Source organism: Sturnus vulgaris, chromosome 15 (genome assembly GCF_052056855.1).
Source record: "Sturnus vulgaris isolate bStuVul1 chromosome 15, bStuVul1.hap1, whole genome shotgun sequence".
Lineage (NCBI taxonomy): Eukaryota > Metazoa > Chordata > Aves > Passeriformes > Sturnidae > Sturnus > Sturnus vulgaris.
In genome coordinates, this window is record NC_142257.1 from 18,329,872 (window position 1) to 18,344,568 (window position 14,697).

The 14,697-nt window shown below is 60.2% G+C and overlaps 1 protein-coding gene across 3 annotated transcripts in view; it reads right to left on the bottom strand.

Moving 5' to 3' along the window:
* Window positions 1–2,776: 2,776 nt before the first annotated feature.
* Window positions 2,777–14,697, bottom strand: part of LOC106861322 (START domain-containing protein 10-like) — a 37,617-nt gene continuing 25,696 nt past the window's right edge. The window contains exons 3-8 of one of the 3 annotated variants that reach the window (XM_088173903.1): window positions 7,959–8,073; window positions 5,156–5,303; window positions 4,967–5,070; window positions 4,766–4,883; window positions 4,521–4,573; window positions 2,777–3,692 (exon numbers count right to left, since the gene is read on the bottom strand). In XM_088173903.1, the coding sequence (XP_088030029.1) occupies window positions 3,480–3,692; window positions 4,521–4,573; window positions 4,766–4,883; window positions 4,967–5,070; window positions 5,156–5,303; window positions 7,959–8,073 (751 nt within the window). In that variant the 3' untranslated portion in view covers window positions 2,777–3,479. Of the gene's footprint in view, window positions 3,693–4,520; window positions 4,574–4,765; window positions 4,884–4,966; window positions 5,071–5,155; window positions 5,304–7,958; window positions 8,603–14,697 lie in introns of those variants that run through there. The other 2 variants (XM_014889623.2, XM_088173905.1) reach the window with 2 other exon arrangements.

A 14,697-nucleotide genomic window follows, 5' to 3' on the forward strand; every position in this document is an offset into this window, starting at 1 on the left:
AGGAAGCTGTTTGGCTCTGCTGTTCTTGGGAAGGCTGCTGAGGTCTGTGGTGTGGATGGGAGGGACAGAGCACAGGAGATGTGTCACCGTCCCCGTCCTGCTGTGCTGCAGGCACTGCAGCAGTGAAGCGCAGCCTGGCACCCTGCAGCTTCTCCACAGACACAATCCCAGGCAGGGTCAGGCTGGGAGGATCCACAGCGGCTCCTCTGGTCCCAGCTCCCTGCTCAGACAGAGCTCAGGGCACAGAGTTGTGTCCAGAGACCTCTGGAATGTCCCCAGGGAGGCAGGGACACTGCACAGCCTCTCTGCACACTCTGCCCAGGGCACAAGTTCTGCCTCCTGGGCAGGGGCAATTCCTGGGATCAGCCCCTGCCCCTTCCCCTGGTGCCACTGCTGGGACCTGGAGCAGAGCCTGGGACTGCTCTGACCCTCCCTGCACACGGGGACACACAGGGACAGACAGACAGACAGGGACACTGAGGGACAGACAGGAACACCTAGGGGTGAGGCCCCTCTCAGCTGGATCTCCTCTCCAGGCTAAGCATCCACCCATCCATCCATCCATCCATCCATCCATCCATCCATCCACCCACCCATCCATCCATCCATCCATCCCTCCATTCATTTTCATTCCCCGCTCCTCTCTCCCTCCCTCCCTCCTTTCCTTCCTCTCCTTCCATCGATCCTTCCATCGATTCATCCATTGATCCATCCCTGCCCTGAAGGGATGCAGTTTTTGCTGCACCCTGGGGCAGATTTTTTTGCTCTACCTTCAGCCCCACCCACGCAGGTTCCTGCTGGGGGATGTGTGGTGTGATGGTGGGAGCATCTTTGGGGAGCAAGACTGGGTGAGGGACACTCAAAGCTCATCCCTAGAGAGGAAATATCCCATGGGACAGCTGGAAATGTGGGGCTGGGACTGAGGTTGGAGGGTTTGCAGGGCACGGCAGAGCGCTGAGCCCGGGGAGGGACTGGGGAGGAGGAAACTGGAGCCTTGGGAAAAGGCAGAAACCCTGCTCAAGGCCAGCTCAGGAGGCTGCTGGGACGGCTCCTCGCTGGAATCAGAGTTCTGGTCTGGGTGGTGAGGCCAAAAGCTGCCCAAGAACCTATCCATGAGCTCAGGAGATGCAAATCACGGGATCCAGGGATGGAATCACATCCTGCCGCAGCAGGGGCACGTTTGACACGGTGTGTGGTCAGGATGGAGCCCGTGCCACGCTCCCGCTGCCCCCGATCCATCAGCAGCGGCTGACATCACTGCCTCCGGGCTAATCTCTCGTCCAGCAGCAGCTTCCCGTTTCCTTTCCAACCTCTGCGCTGGGAGCCGGGCAGGAAAAGCTCCCAGCTGGGCTCTCGTGCGGGGCCGCAGCCCCCGCGTGTCTGGCTCTCACCCCACCGGGCTCTGGACCGCTCCCGCTCCCCCAAAATCCCAGCCAGGGCCCCCGGGGGGCTCCGAGCCCCCTGCACCCTCGCTCGGGATGTCGAGCTGGTCCCTTTCCTGTTTGTGCCGCAGGAAACGTAATTCCAAAAGAAATCACTGCGCTGGGGATGCCGGCACCCCCTGGTGCCCCTCCAGCCCCTCCGGTTTCACCCTGGCTCATACTGGGGGCCAGCAGCTCTCCTACATCCCAGTGCTGGATGTGGACCAGTGACGGGGACACTCTCTGTGCCACCGCCATCGCATTTTGGGATGGTCTGAGGTGTCACCCAGCTCGGCACAGCTTTCCCCGGGGCTCCCGGTGCTCAGGCAGCAGCTCCTCACTCCCACTCAGGGCTGCCTAAAAATAACCCCCGGCAGAGCTGGATGGAGCCTGGATCCTGCGGAGAAACATCCCGGGAATGCGAAGGGATGAGGCTGGGTCTTCACCCCAGCACCCGCGGGCTCGGGTGCCAGTGGGTTCCACTCCATCAGGACAGCACTCAAGGGTGATTTTCTACTGTTCCCAGCTCTGCCAGAGTGGTTTTGGGGCAATTTGGGGCTGGGATGTATCTTTTTACAGGTAAAATAATCGCTGTGTCTTTTTTACAGATAAAAAATACCCTCGCTGTGTGCTGAGAGCTGGGGGGTGAGAACTGCACATCCCTCGTTCTTGTTTTCCACATTTTCCTTGCAGAGGTGGCTCCTGTGCAGCCAGCCCAGCTGCAAACCCCGGGATCCGGCTGTCGGGACAGCCAGAACTTTCCCAGCACGGTGTGTGATGTCCCCCGAGGCAGCGCAGGGGACATTTGTGACCTTACAGGGTGGCTAAAGGGGGACAGCAAATATCCACGCCTGAGATGCTGGGGTGCAGAAAAGCTCCAGGTATGGGGGTAACACACACAGGGCAGCTCTGGAGGGGTGTGAAGCTGGGTCAGAGGGACCCCAAAAGCTGCAGTGACATCCCCATCTGCACAGATCAGGCTCAAACCCAGCTGGGGACGGAGCCCAACAGCCTCGGAGGGTGGGGGCGAGGAGTGGGTGGAAAATCCCTCATTTGTCAGCGTATTCCCACGGCGCTGCCTGTCTAGACCAACTTCCCGCTGTCCGGTGGAAGCTGCCCCATACCCGTGGGGGTGCAGAGCCTGGCATCCTCCTGTCCTGTCCTGTCCTGTCCTGTCCTGTCCTGTCCTGTCCTGTCCTGTCCTGCTGTGGCCACTTCTGTCCCTGCTGAGGAGGTGCTGGGGCTGCCTGGATGGACCCTCCTGTCCCGCTCAGACCTGGATGCCTCTGGGTGGGCTCCGTGACAGCCCCGCCCCCTGTCCTGTGCCCTCCCCATCCTGTGCCAGCCCGCTGAGCTCTCGCACACACACCAACCCCTTTATTGTTGTGCCAGGAACCACAGCAGCGGCAGACACCGGGGACAGTGGGGACACGGGTGGCCCAAGACCCCACTGCCACGACAAACCCCACAAACCACCCGGGGAAGGGGTCCCCAGAGCCAGCTGGGCTAGAGCCAGCCTGCAGAGGTGAGCCTGGTGCTCAGGAGAGGACCTGGGAGGGCTCCCTGAGATGGGGGGGTGTCACACTAAGCTTGGAGGGATGTGGAGGGCTGCAGTGGGTCCAGCCTGACCTCGGGCTTGGCAGAGCTGGACTTCAGGCCAGACGGGGTCAACCCAAACCTTGTGCTGCTGCAAAACCTGGGCAGGACCCTCACAGACCTCCCCCACTTCTGGGCTTTTGAGGGTTTTACAGTGGCAGAGCCATATCCTGGTGCCAGGAAAGCTCCTGCCCACCTCAGCCTCTCTTGGAACACCCGCTGCCAGCACTGTCTCCTGCAGGGACATCCCCATGGGCACAGGGAGTGCCCATCCTCCCTTTTTGCAGCCCCTCTGACACAGATCCCACGGGACAATTCCCCGCTGCCTGGGTAGGGAGGGGGGGTCAATGATGAGGGATTTAGAGAGCAGATGTGACTATTGGGAAGCAGGGAGCCAAATTCCCAGCTGTGCCCCCTGGGTGCCAAGCCCGGGTGAAGAGAGGATTCCCCTGAGCACAGGGCTCAGGCCTCGTGGTCGCTGGTGCTCAGGTGCTCCTCGGGCAGCCCGGTCTCGTCGATGTTTTCCAGGGAATCCGCGTGCTGCACGGAGAGCTCGGCCAGGCTCACGCTGGGCAGAGTGTTCTGCTCGGGGAACACCCAGGGCTTGTACTCGGGGTCGTGCCGGCGCTTCCACTCCGGGTACTTGAGCCCAGCCTTGTAAATCTTCTTCATGGCCTGCGGGCACAGCGGGGCTGGGCTGTGGGCACAGCTGCCAGCTCCCCCTTTGCAGGTTTTGGGGTGCTGGGAGGGGATGGGGTCTGGCTGCCCCAGCGATGTGCCCAGTGCATGCCCGGTGTCACCCAGCACCCATTCTGTGAGCTCTCCCCTCCCAACACCCCAAAACCTGCAATGGGGGAGCTGTGAGCTGAGCTGTGAGCTTTGGATTACCCAGCACCCATCCTGTGAGCTCTGGACCACCCAGCACCCATCTCATGAGCCTTGGATTACCCAGCACCCATCTCATGAGCCTTGGACTACCCAGCACCCATCCTGTGAGCCTTGGATTACCCAGCACCCATCTCATGAGCCTTGGACTACCCAGCACCCATCTCATGAGCCTTGGACTACCCAGCACCCATCCTGTGAGCCTTGGATTACTCAGCACCCATCTCATGAGCCTTGGACTACCCAGCACCCATCCTGTGAGCCTTGGATTACCCAGCACCCATCTCATGAGCCTTGGACTACCCAGCACCCATCCTGTGAGCCTTGGATCATCCAGCACCCATCCTGTGAGCTCTGGACCACCTAGCACCCATCCTGTGAGCTCTGGACCACCCAGCATCCATCCTGTGAGCCTTGGATCATCCAGCACCCATCCTGCGCACTCTGGACCACCCAATGCCTGTCCTACAGGTCTTGGGTGACCCAGGACCTGTTATGTGAGCTCTGGGTCTTCCAGCACCCACCCTGTGGGCCCTGGGTCACCCATCCTGCCCCCACCCAGGGGTAATTTGGGCATCTCAGCCCTGCTGCCCACTGGACACTAAGTCCCCTCCTTACCTTCGGTGCCACAAACTGGGACACGCGGTTCACCACCCACTTTGGCAGCGACCCTGCAAGAGCCCAAAGTCACTCAGAGAAGCGGGCCCAGCCCCAGGGGAGGCACCACGAGCCTGCAGCGCCCTCAGGGCTGGGGTGGGCACCCCTTCTTCCTTGGGCTGTGCCCATTCCCAGGTGCCCGGGTGATGGAGAGCCAGGGGGCGAGCTCGGGGGGAGGTAATAGAGGATGCAGGCACCTCACTCACCGCGAGGATCCACCTGGGTGAGGTAATAGAGGATGCAGGCACCGTCCCCGTTCGCCTTGATCAGGTAACCGGTCTGCAGGGACACGGCTCTCACGAAATCCTTCCTGGGTGGGTATTTCTGCAGAGAGATTGCGGGCACCTCAGAGCCTGCCCAGCCCTGCCCGTGCCCCTGCCAGGGCTGGGGGGCAGCCGGGGGCTCACCGGGTGCTTCACGCTGTAGTTGATGATCATGTAATCATTGCCCAGGGGCAGCCAGGAGCGCAGCGTGACGAAATCCCGGTTCTTCAGGGGGCTCGGGCACTTCCCTGCGGGCACATCCTGTTACCCCCAGCCCCCATGGCACCGGGGGGTGTGGGGCTGGGGGCTCTGGGGGGCTCAGGGGCTGCTCACAGGAGTAGTATCCCACATCAGCGTTGACGGTGAGGCGCCCGATGTCGTAGGTCTCGATCATGTTGGAGTCCCATTTCTTGCGGTAGCGGGTGTCGTGCAGCACGTCATAGAGGGTCTCTGCGGGGACATCCTTGCAGGAGATGCGGGTCTGCGGGGACAGGGGCGGGGGGCAGTGCTGCAGCGTGTTTCTTGTTCATGCTGTGTTCTGTTGTTGCCCAAATTAATGGTTTAGTCCCAGATTATGCCCTCCCACCCACCTTGTCAATCTAGCCCTGTCAGTCCTGCGGGGTGCGCTCCTGGGGAATGTGGGGTCTGCTCCAGGGGAATGTGGGGTCCGCTCCTGGGGAATGTGGGGTCTGCTCCTGATGGGTGTCGGGTCCGCTCCCGGGGAGTGTCGGATCTGTTCCCTGGGGGTTTGTAGGATCAGCTCCGGGAGTGTTTTGGGTTCCGCTCCCTGGGGATGTGGGGTTCTCTCCCTGGGGATGTGGGGTCCCCTGCCGGGGGGGATGTGGGGTTCTCTCCCTGGGGATGTGGGGTTCTCTCCCTGGGGATGTCGGGCCCGGCTGTAACCGGAGCCGCGGAGCTGCGCGGCCGCGCCAGCCGTGCATTATTGATGAAGGCGGCCGCCCTGCTCCTCTCAGCGCCGGCAGGAGGAGGGAGATGTCATCTGCTCCTCGTTAGAGCCCTTGCATCTTTGATGAGGTGCCGTGTAAGCGGAGATGGCCCTCGGAGCGCGGCAGGTCCCATCAATCTCAGGCAAGCTTTCCCCGGTGGCCCGGGTATGGTTTGTGCTGGACTGGTGCCCGGGCCGGGCTCGGAGATGTGCTGCAGTCCCCAGGGCAGCGGGGGAAGGGTGGGAGCACCCAGCCCCCTCCTCCTGCTCTCCCTCCGTGCCTGCACCCTCCCAGCGGGGTCTGGAGGATTTTTCCAGCTCCTGGGCCTCCTGGAAACTCCGGTTGTCACACTGTAGTCTTGCACCCCGAAATTCCCCACTAAAGACTGTCCACCATCCCCGTCCAGTCCGGGATGGGCAGTTGTTCCAGGCACAGCCGCTGGGATGGGGAAAGCACAGAGCCCAGACCCATCCACAGGGGATTCAGGTGGAAAAAATCCAAAGCTCCAGCTGCTCAGGGAATCTTTGGGATAATTAACTCCCTCCGTTAACGAACACACTGAGGCTCTTCTGACCCCGAGAGAGCTCGGGCTGGGTGGCATCCTCCATACCATGTTTTGGGAAGAGGCTCTGGGCAGTGACAACCCCTGCACCATGCCTAGACTCTCTCCAGGGTGCAGAAAAACCCCATTATTGCACTGGACCAGGCTGGGTGATGGTCCCTGACTCCCCTGGGCCTGCCTGGGGTCCCCTCTCTGTGGGGGACATAACTGCACCCCCCCTGCCAGGCTGAGGGTTGGACCCCGGGGGTTCCTGCCAGCCTGTCCTGGTCACTCTGAGCAGCATCCTCGTCTCCAGCCCAGCTCTCACTGATGTGGCCACAGGGAAGCCCTGTCCAAGGCTGGGCTTGCTGGATCTGCTCCCACCCACAGAGCCAAACTTGTCCCTGCAGAGGCCATCAGGCACGATTTACCCTTGGCAGGTCCTTGCTGCTCTCACCACTGCCCTCCTCCTCCAGGACACAGCACATCCACAGGGATGGAGGTGACACAGCAGCCCACAGTGCCCCAGAGCTGCTTTTTGGGACACAGATGTGATGTTTGCCTCTTCCCAGTGTCAGGGACCTGCTGCAGTCACCAGGACTTTGCAAAGAGGGGTTGGCCTGACCCCTCAGCACCCCCGGCCCTGTGCATGCCCAGCTGGGTGAAATGCTCCCTGATGCAGGTGGAGAAGCTCTTCCCTGGCTCATGGCAGCAGGGAAACGTGGATTGCAGCTGCAGCTCTGCCGAGAGTGCTGCTCCTGCTCCTCCCCCTGGCCCTGAAGGGTCTCTGTCCATGGCAGCAGTGCGTGCCCAGCTCCTCCTCATGCCCCCAGCTGCAGGGGAGGTGCTGCTGGGTGTTCTGTGTTCAGGACAGTGTTGGGAGAGCCTCTTCCAGAGCGTTGTTCCCTCCTCACGACCCCCCCGTGCCTTCCCTGCTCTCCAGGCCTGCCCTGACACTCCTGGCTGAAGGCTCTCCAGTGGCTGGGCTGTCCTGGAGGTCGGATGTTCTGCCTCTCCTCACTTTGGCTGATCCCACCCCAGCCCAGGGGTTGGGATTCTTGGTGACCAGAAAAGCCCGTGATGCCCTCCGTGGGCTCACGCTGTGCCCTGCAGCCACTCCTGGTGTGCCCAGGGTCACCTGGCAGTGCCACTGGGGCTGTGTAGGTGAACAAGGTACCTGAGAGGGGGCTGAACCTCCCTGTCCCTCTGCAGCACCCCAGCTCCAGCCCCCGGCAAGAAACAAACCTCCCAAAACACCACCCGGGGCTCCTGCAGGATCTCATCCCATCGGGATGCCAGGGGATGTGCCCAGGATGGCAGAGCCGGGGACAGGACACCAGGGACTCATCCCCTGAGCCTCTCTCGTGCCCGGGGGCTCCGGCAAGGCATCTCCATGATGTAATCGATGCCAGGGCCTTCCCGACAGTGTCGGGATGGGGGCAGGCGCCACGTGAACCCACGGGACAGGAGGCTGCGGGATCCCGGCAGGTAAACCCCGGGGCGAGCAGCAGGGAAGAACCTTCTGGGGGTCTAACCTCGGAATTCGGGGCAGGAACACCCCCAGGCAGGCCGGACTGAGCATGTCCAGCACGGGGCAGTCCCCAGGGACCCTCGGGCACACGGCTGGGGCAGGGAAGCATCTCCTTACCTTGATTTTCTGCACGGTGCAGCTTTCCTCCTGGCCCTGACTCCACACGGTCACGCCAGCCTTGTTATACCGGCAGTGCCAGCCCTCCAGGCTCTCGCACTGATCCCTGAAGGAGCTGAAGTCGGAGTCATCCGGGATATAAACCATCTCCCCTCCTCTGGACATGGGGCTGAGCTGCTGCTGCCCCCCCCGGGCGCGGGCACTGCCTCTGCTCTGCCTCCCCTCCCGGCAAACCCAGCTGTGCCCTTGAGCTCCGTGCCCGCTGCAGCTCACATCATCCTGCCAACCCCGAGCCCGTGCCCCTGGAGCTGCCCCGGGGCAGCCGGGGATGGGCAGAGAGCTGCGGGCAGCCCGGGAGATGGGCACAGACCCGCAGGCAGCCCTGGAGATGGGCAGGGACCCGCACACAGCCCAGAGGGCTGCAGGGCTGCTCGGCTGCAGTTGCTATCGCAGCTGCCGGCAGCTCAGATGTCTCTCCGGGCTCTCTCAGCAGCATCACATTTCTCTCCGCTGCCTGTCAGCTCGTCTATTATTCAGCAGGTAGCAGCGTGCAGGTGGCTCGGCTTTCAGGGCACAGCTGCCCCCGGCTCCCCGAGCCCCCCGTGCTGCCACCCCTGCTGTCCCCTGGCAATCTCTGTGCCTGACTTTGCAGCAGAGGCTCGCTGGAGGGATCAGCTGATGCCAGGAGCAGGCGGGGGGTGCGGGCCAGAGCGAGCCCTGGGCTGGGGGCACGGGCTGGGGCACAGGAGTTGGCTCTGGCCAAGAAAGAAATTCTTTTCTGGAAAGAAAATAATTTCTGATGGGGATGTTGCCCCTTGCTGGGCTCACAGCGTGATGCACCCCCAGGGGTGTCCAGCCCCCCGCTGCCACCTTGAGCAGGACAGCACCAGCACAGGGGAAGGTCACCCATGGCTCACCCAGCCTGGATGGACTTGCCCACCTGTCCTGGTTTTGGGTAAATTTGGGAGGAAACCTCTGAATGGGGTCCCTCTAGGGAACAGATTCAAGCAGTCCCTTCCCCAACCGGTTCTGCAACTGGACTTTATGATCCCAGCACCATAAACTCACCCCAAGACAGCACCTCAGTCCCACAGCTGTGCCAGCTCCCCAGGGAAAAATATCAATTCTACTGCCCAGCCTGAAGGTGCAGTGAGTGTCCCTTGTCCCTTCGGTGCAGCCACGTCCCACCGAGAGGGCCTGGCTCTGTCCCCAGGGCACGTACAGGGTGCTGGGACATCCCACCCTGCCTCTCCCCCTGCCAGCAGCATCTGCTGCTCCTTCCCAGCCCCTCCATCTCTCCCAGGACTGGGAACCACTCTGAGCACAGAGCTTGGGGTTGCCCGGTGCTGCACGTGTGGGGGCCACATCCTGCTCAGGATGCAGCTTGTCCCATTTGTCCATCCTCCCGTCCAGAACCTTATCCAGGACCTTTTCCCAGTTCCTTTCACTGGGATCCTGCTCAGCCTCTTGCTCCCCAGCCTGCCTGAAACCTGAGATTGTCTTGCCCATCTTGTTGATGTCCACAAGGATTCTCCTGACTGGATTTTGGGGTTCTTGAAGTCCACCTGGAACGAGGCTCTGCCTCTCTCACATCACTTCCCCTTGGATTAGCTTCACCTACAAGGCAAGGGTGCAATTCCCTCCTCATCCAACCCTGTGATGAGCTTTGGGAAGAGCCCCAGTGCTGACCCCAGGACCAGCATAACCCGGGCACTGAAAAATGAGGAAAAACTCATGGAAAGGGGAGCAGGGAGCAAGCTTGGAGAGCTGGCTGGGGTGGGGGGGCTGCCCTTGGCTGCCCCTGCTGCTCCTCCAGGCACTCAGGCTCTCCATGGGGCCGTGCTTGGGATGCTCCAGGGTGCTGAGTGCAGAGCTGCTGCAGTGGGAAGGGAGGGGCAGATCCCGGCTTGGAAAGACCTTGGGGTGGCCTTGGGGCTGGGAGCAGGGAGCAGGTCTGGCCAGACAGATTTATGGCCCCGTTGCTGCAGTGTGCTGTGGGGTGTGTCCCTGTGCAGGGGGGACTGTCACCCAGGGACAGCCTGGAGAAATGAGTGGGGTGGGGACTCTGGAGCTCCAAAACCTGTCCATGGGGTGAAAGAAGGGAGAGCTCTGCAGTCCTGGGATGGAGGAGCCCCCCCAGGCTCCATGGGAAGGAGCAGCTGCTTGCACAGCACCACTGGGGGTGGAACCAGCCCTGCTCTGCACCTGAGACATGGGAGTGTTTCTGTCCCTGGCTCTTCCAGCTGGAAACTCGAATGGAAAGTTTTCTTTCCCTTCTGCAGCAGCCCCTGGGGTCAGTGCTCAAGCTGGAAAACTGCTCAGCCACCCAGGAGCTGCCTGGTCACCATCACATCATGTCACCCCCGGGCTGAGCTGGGTTCCTTGTGCCCTTGGAAGACCTCAGGGCTCCAGCCAACCCCTCCACTGGGGTGGATGAGTCCAGAGGAGGCCACGGGGATGCTCCAAGGGCTGGAGCTCCTCTGCTCTGGAGCCAGGCTGGGAGAGCTGGGGGTGCTCACCTGGAGAGGAGAAGGCTCCAGGGAGAGCTCAGAGGCTAAAGGGGCTCCAGGAGAGCTGGAGAGGGGCTGGGGACAAGGGATGGACACAGGGAATGGCTTCCACTGCCAGATGGGATATTGAGAACCCGGCAGTGTGGGCAGGGCTGGCACAGGGTGCCCAGAGCAGCTGTGGCTGCCCCTGGATCCCTGGCAGTGCCCAAGGCCAGGCTGGACATTGGGATTTGGAGCAGCCTGGGACAGTGGGACATGGCAGGGGTGGGATGGGATGAGCTTTAAGATCCCTTCCCAGCCAAACCATTCAGGGATTACGATGATTCTTTGATCTCAGAGGCAATTTTGTGATGTGCCCTTGAGGTCTAACAGTCCCATCCTGGCAGCTGGAGCTGCATTCTGCTGTGAGCAGCAGGGTCCTGCTCTTGGCCATGCTGTCCGTGTGTCACTGTCACAGCAGCAGCTCCAGGGGTCCCTCCATGCCCTGAGTGGAGCCTCTCAGGTGGGGTCAGGGCATGCAGGGCCCTGCTTGGAGCACCCAGCTCTGTGTCCTCCCGGTCCCTTCCTCCTCCTGCTCCTCTTTTCGTTCTCCAGGTCCATTTTAAACCCTCCAAGAGTGTTTACAGACACCAGAGCTGGGATTTCCATGCTGGGGAGTGGGGGTTGCAGGGCATTGCATGTGGGTGTTCACAGCTCCATTAATGAGCTTGGATGGCTCAGCAGGATGAGTTTCCAGCCTCTCCAGAGCTGGAGAAGAGCATCCAACCCCCTCGGCAGTGACTGCTCCTGCTCCTCCGAGAATCGCCTTTGAAAGCCTCTGCAAATTGGAATGAAAATGTTTTTTGCTACAGAAAACGGCTCTGCTTTGGCTTGACGTGAGCCACAACACTGACTCCCATCAGATCCTTGTTCCATCAGGGTTTGTCCCCTGGGGAATGAGCAAGAGAGTCGGGAGGAAAAGCAGAAGAGGTTCTTATCCCAGAGAAACCCAGCTGGAGCAGCCAGGAAGGGTTAGAGCTGCATCAGGAGATGGGGCTGGGGGGTGAGGATGGTCCCAGGGTGGGAGCAGGAAGGTGGGAAATACCCGAGAGATATCGGGGGCTTTGAGGGATGCAGACAGAAGAAGGAAGAAGTGAGATCCTGACCCAGGAGTGGTGCAAAACATCCCAAACAGTGGGGCTGCAGGGGGAGATCCCAAAGCCCCAGGCCTGGAGCTGAGTGTGGCCTCAGAGTCCCTTCAGGAACCACCCTGGAGTCCCAGGGGCTCTGGTGAGGCCCTAAACCTCACCAGAGGATTCCCAGGGAGACCCCAGAGCCCCAGTGCCACCAGAGCCATGGGGCTGCAGTGAGCCCCAATTGGGACCCAAAGCCCCAAAGCTGCCAGGACAAGATCCTAGGGAGATTCCAGAGCCCCAGTGGGACCCCAGAGCCCTGGTGAGCCCCAAATCTGCAGGGACCCCTCAGTGCCTGGAGAGACCCCAGAGCCCCAGTGAGACCCCAAAAACCCCAAAGTTACAGTCTGGGGTCTGGAGAGACCCCAGAGCCCAAATGAGACCCCAAAATTAAGGGACCCACTAGGTCAGGGGGAGACCCCAGAGAGACCCCACAGCCTTGGGGACTGTGGGGCCACCCCAGCTATGCCCCCACCCAACCCAAAAAGTTAAAACAAACCCATCAGGCAGTGCTGGATCCCAGAAACCTGGAATTTTTTAGTTTTTTGTGTTTTCTAACACTGACCCCCAGGGGAACACTGCTTTTGACCTGAGGCCTTGGAGAAGGCTCCAAATTTGAGTGATGGAGTTAAAATCACGGGTGTGCAGTTAAATAAAAGTGTGTGATTTCACACGGTGAAAGGTTTTAAATTTGAGGTTTTTATAATCTAGTAATAAGTATAAAACAAAATAGAGGATTTGGGGTGTTGTCTCCTTTTGGTGCTCTTCCTTCTTCATAATTTCAGGTAATAGTTTCTAATTAGACAGTTAGTACTACACTGTGGGTCACAGAAGTTTAGTTATTAGGTCAAAAGTATGAATAATGTAAGTATTAATTATTTATCGAATTATTTAGCTTTAAAAAACCTTGTAACGAGCTGGGTTCGCCTCCATTTAGCTGGTAGCTAAAAGCATTGCTGAGCTCTCTGTACTTTAAATAAAATTTAATAAACAGCCAAGCCCAAACACGAAAAAATTCGTCTCCTTCTTGTTTTTAACCCCAACTCTGAATAAAGAAAAAAATAGAAATACATTCAAGCCGCTAATTAAGTAGTACAAATATCACCTTTCCGGGGCAGCGCCACCGCATTTCCCTGTCCCCCACAAGGGTGGCAGTGCCACCGTGCCCAGGGACTCGCTCGTGCAGTCTGGGGCTCGCCCACTGGGTGTCACGCGTGCTCCACGGAGCGCAGCGACAGCGACAGCGACAGCGGGGAAAGGACACAGAGGAGGGACACAGGAGGGACAGAAAGGAGGGACACAGAGGAGGGACACAGGAGGGACACAGAGGAGGGACACAGAAAAGGGACACAGGAGGGACACACAGGAGGGACACAGGACGGACAGAAAGGAGGGACACAGGAGGGACACAGGAGGGACAGAGAGGAGGGACAGAAAGGAGGGACACAGAAGAAGGACACAGGAGGGACACAGGAGGGACAGAAAGGAGGGACACAGGAGGGACACAGAGGAACAGGGGGACTCTGCTGGTGGCGCTGGGGCCACATCCTGCTGATGTCACCAACCCGCCTGAGAGGGGATGCTCTCCGTAAATTTAAGCAGAGGGTGGGATGAAAAATTCCCAGAATTTTTTCCTCCTCCTTCCTCCCTGCTGCTCCTGGCAGCTCCGAACTCGCCAACCTCGGGCACTCCGAGCCCTCCCAGTGCGGGGACAGCGCGGGGACATCCTGCCCCTGGCACCTCCAGCTCTAACACGGAGATTTTGTTGCCACCTCGGGAGTTTCGGGTGTCAGGAATAGCGGCTGTGCGTGTTTGGGGGTGCCCCTCACCCTGCACAGCCGGGTCCCAGCTGGCAAAGCCGGGTGGCACGGGTGGCACAGCACGACAGGGTGCGGCAGGACGCTGCCAGGCACGTTCCCAGGGGCTGGCACTGCCCACAGGGGCACGGAAGGGTGGTGGGGGGTTCTCCTGCTCATCCGTGTGATGGGGTTTGGCCTCAGCCCTGCCCTGGAGGAGGGCAGTGCACGGGGTGGGCTCCAGGGCAGCTCTGTCCCCTGCAGGTGGCTCAGAAGGTCCCGTGGATGACGGGACTCCATCCATTGGAGGCTGGGATGAGAAAAGCTTTAACCAACCCAAGCCATGCCCTAATTCATGTCCTGAGTCCCCCATGGACCCTCTGCCACTCCTTCATGTCCCCCAACAAGTGCCACTCCCTCTTGTCCCTGTTCTGTGACCCTGTGTCCACCCTTCCTGCTCTCCAAACTCTTTGTTTTAGCTCAATCCTCCTCCTCAGGGCTGCTCAGGGGACAGCCAGGTTCATGTCCCCCCTTTTTTTTTGCCCTGGACCATCCCTCCCTGCCCATCCTGGGCCACCCCTGGCTCCCCAAACTCCCTCCCTGCTCCCCCACATTATTGTCCTGATTAATTTCCTGATTCCTCATGAACCCTCTGCCACTCCTTCATGTCCCCCAACAAGTGCCACTCCCTCTTGTCCCTGTTCTGTGACCCTGTGTCTCTTCTTTCCTCCTCTCCTTCACCCCCCACTCTGTTTTAGCCAATCCTCCTCCTCAGGGGACAGCCTGGCTCATGTCCCCCCTTTTTTTTTGCCCTGGACCATCCCTCCCTGCCCATCCTGGGCCATTCCTGGCTCCCCAAACTCCCTCCCCCCAATCCCAGGCAGGGATTTGGCACCCACAGCCCCACGCTTGCCAGGCCAAGGTTTATTTGCACAGAGCCCCAGCCGGGCATCAGGATGATTTAAAAGGACTGTGAAAAATGTAGTTATTTTTTCCCCTTTCAGCTGCAAGTCAATACTCGGGGAAGGATGTTTAATTATCTTTGTCACCCTCCTAAATCTCTTTATGAGAAGGTTTGGCTGCAAATCTCCACATCATTCCAAAGTTATTGGCTAGCACGGCGCACAGCGACACAGTAAATTAGTGGTGCTCCCGCCACCGCCGGGCCTGCACGTGCCTGGTCCCCTCCTCCCGGGGCTGTGACAAGCTGGGTGGCACCAGGGAAGTCCCCGCTAGCTCAGGAATTAGGGCTGGTGTCCCC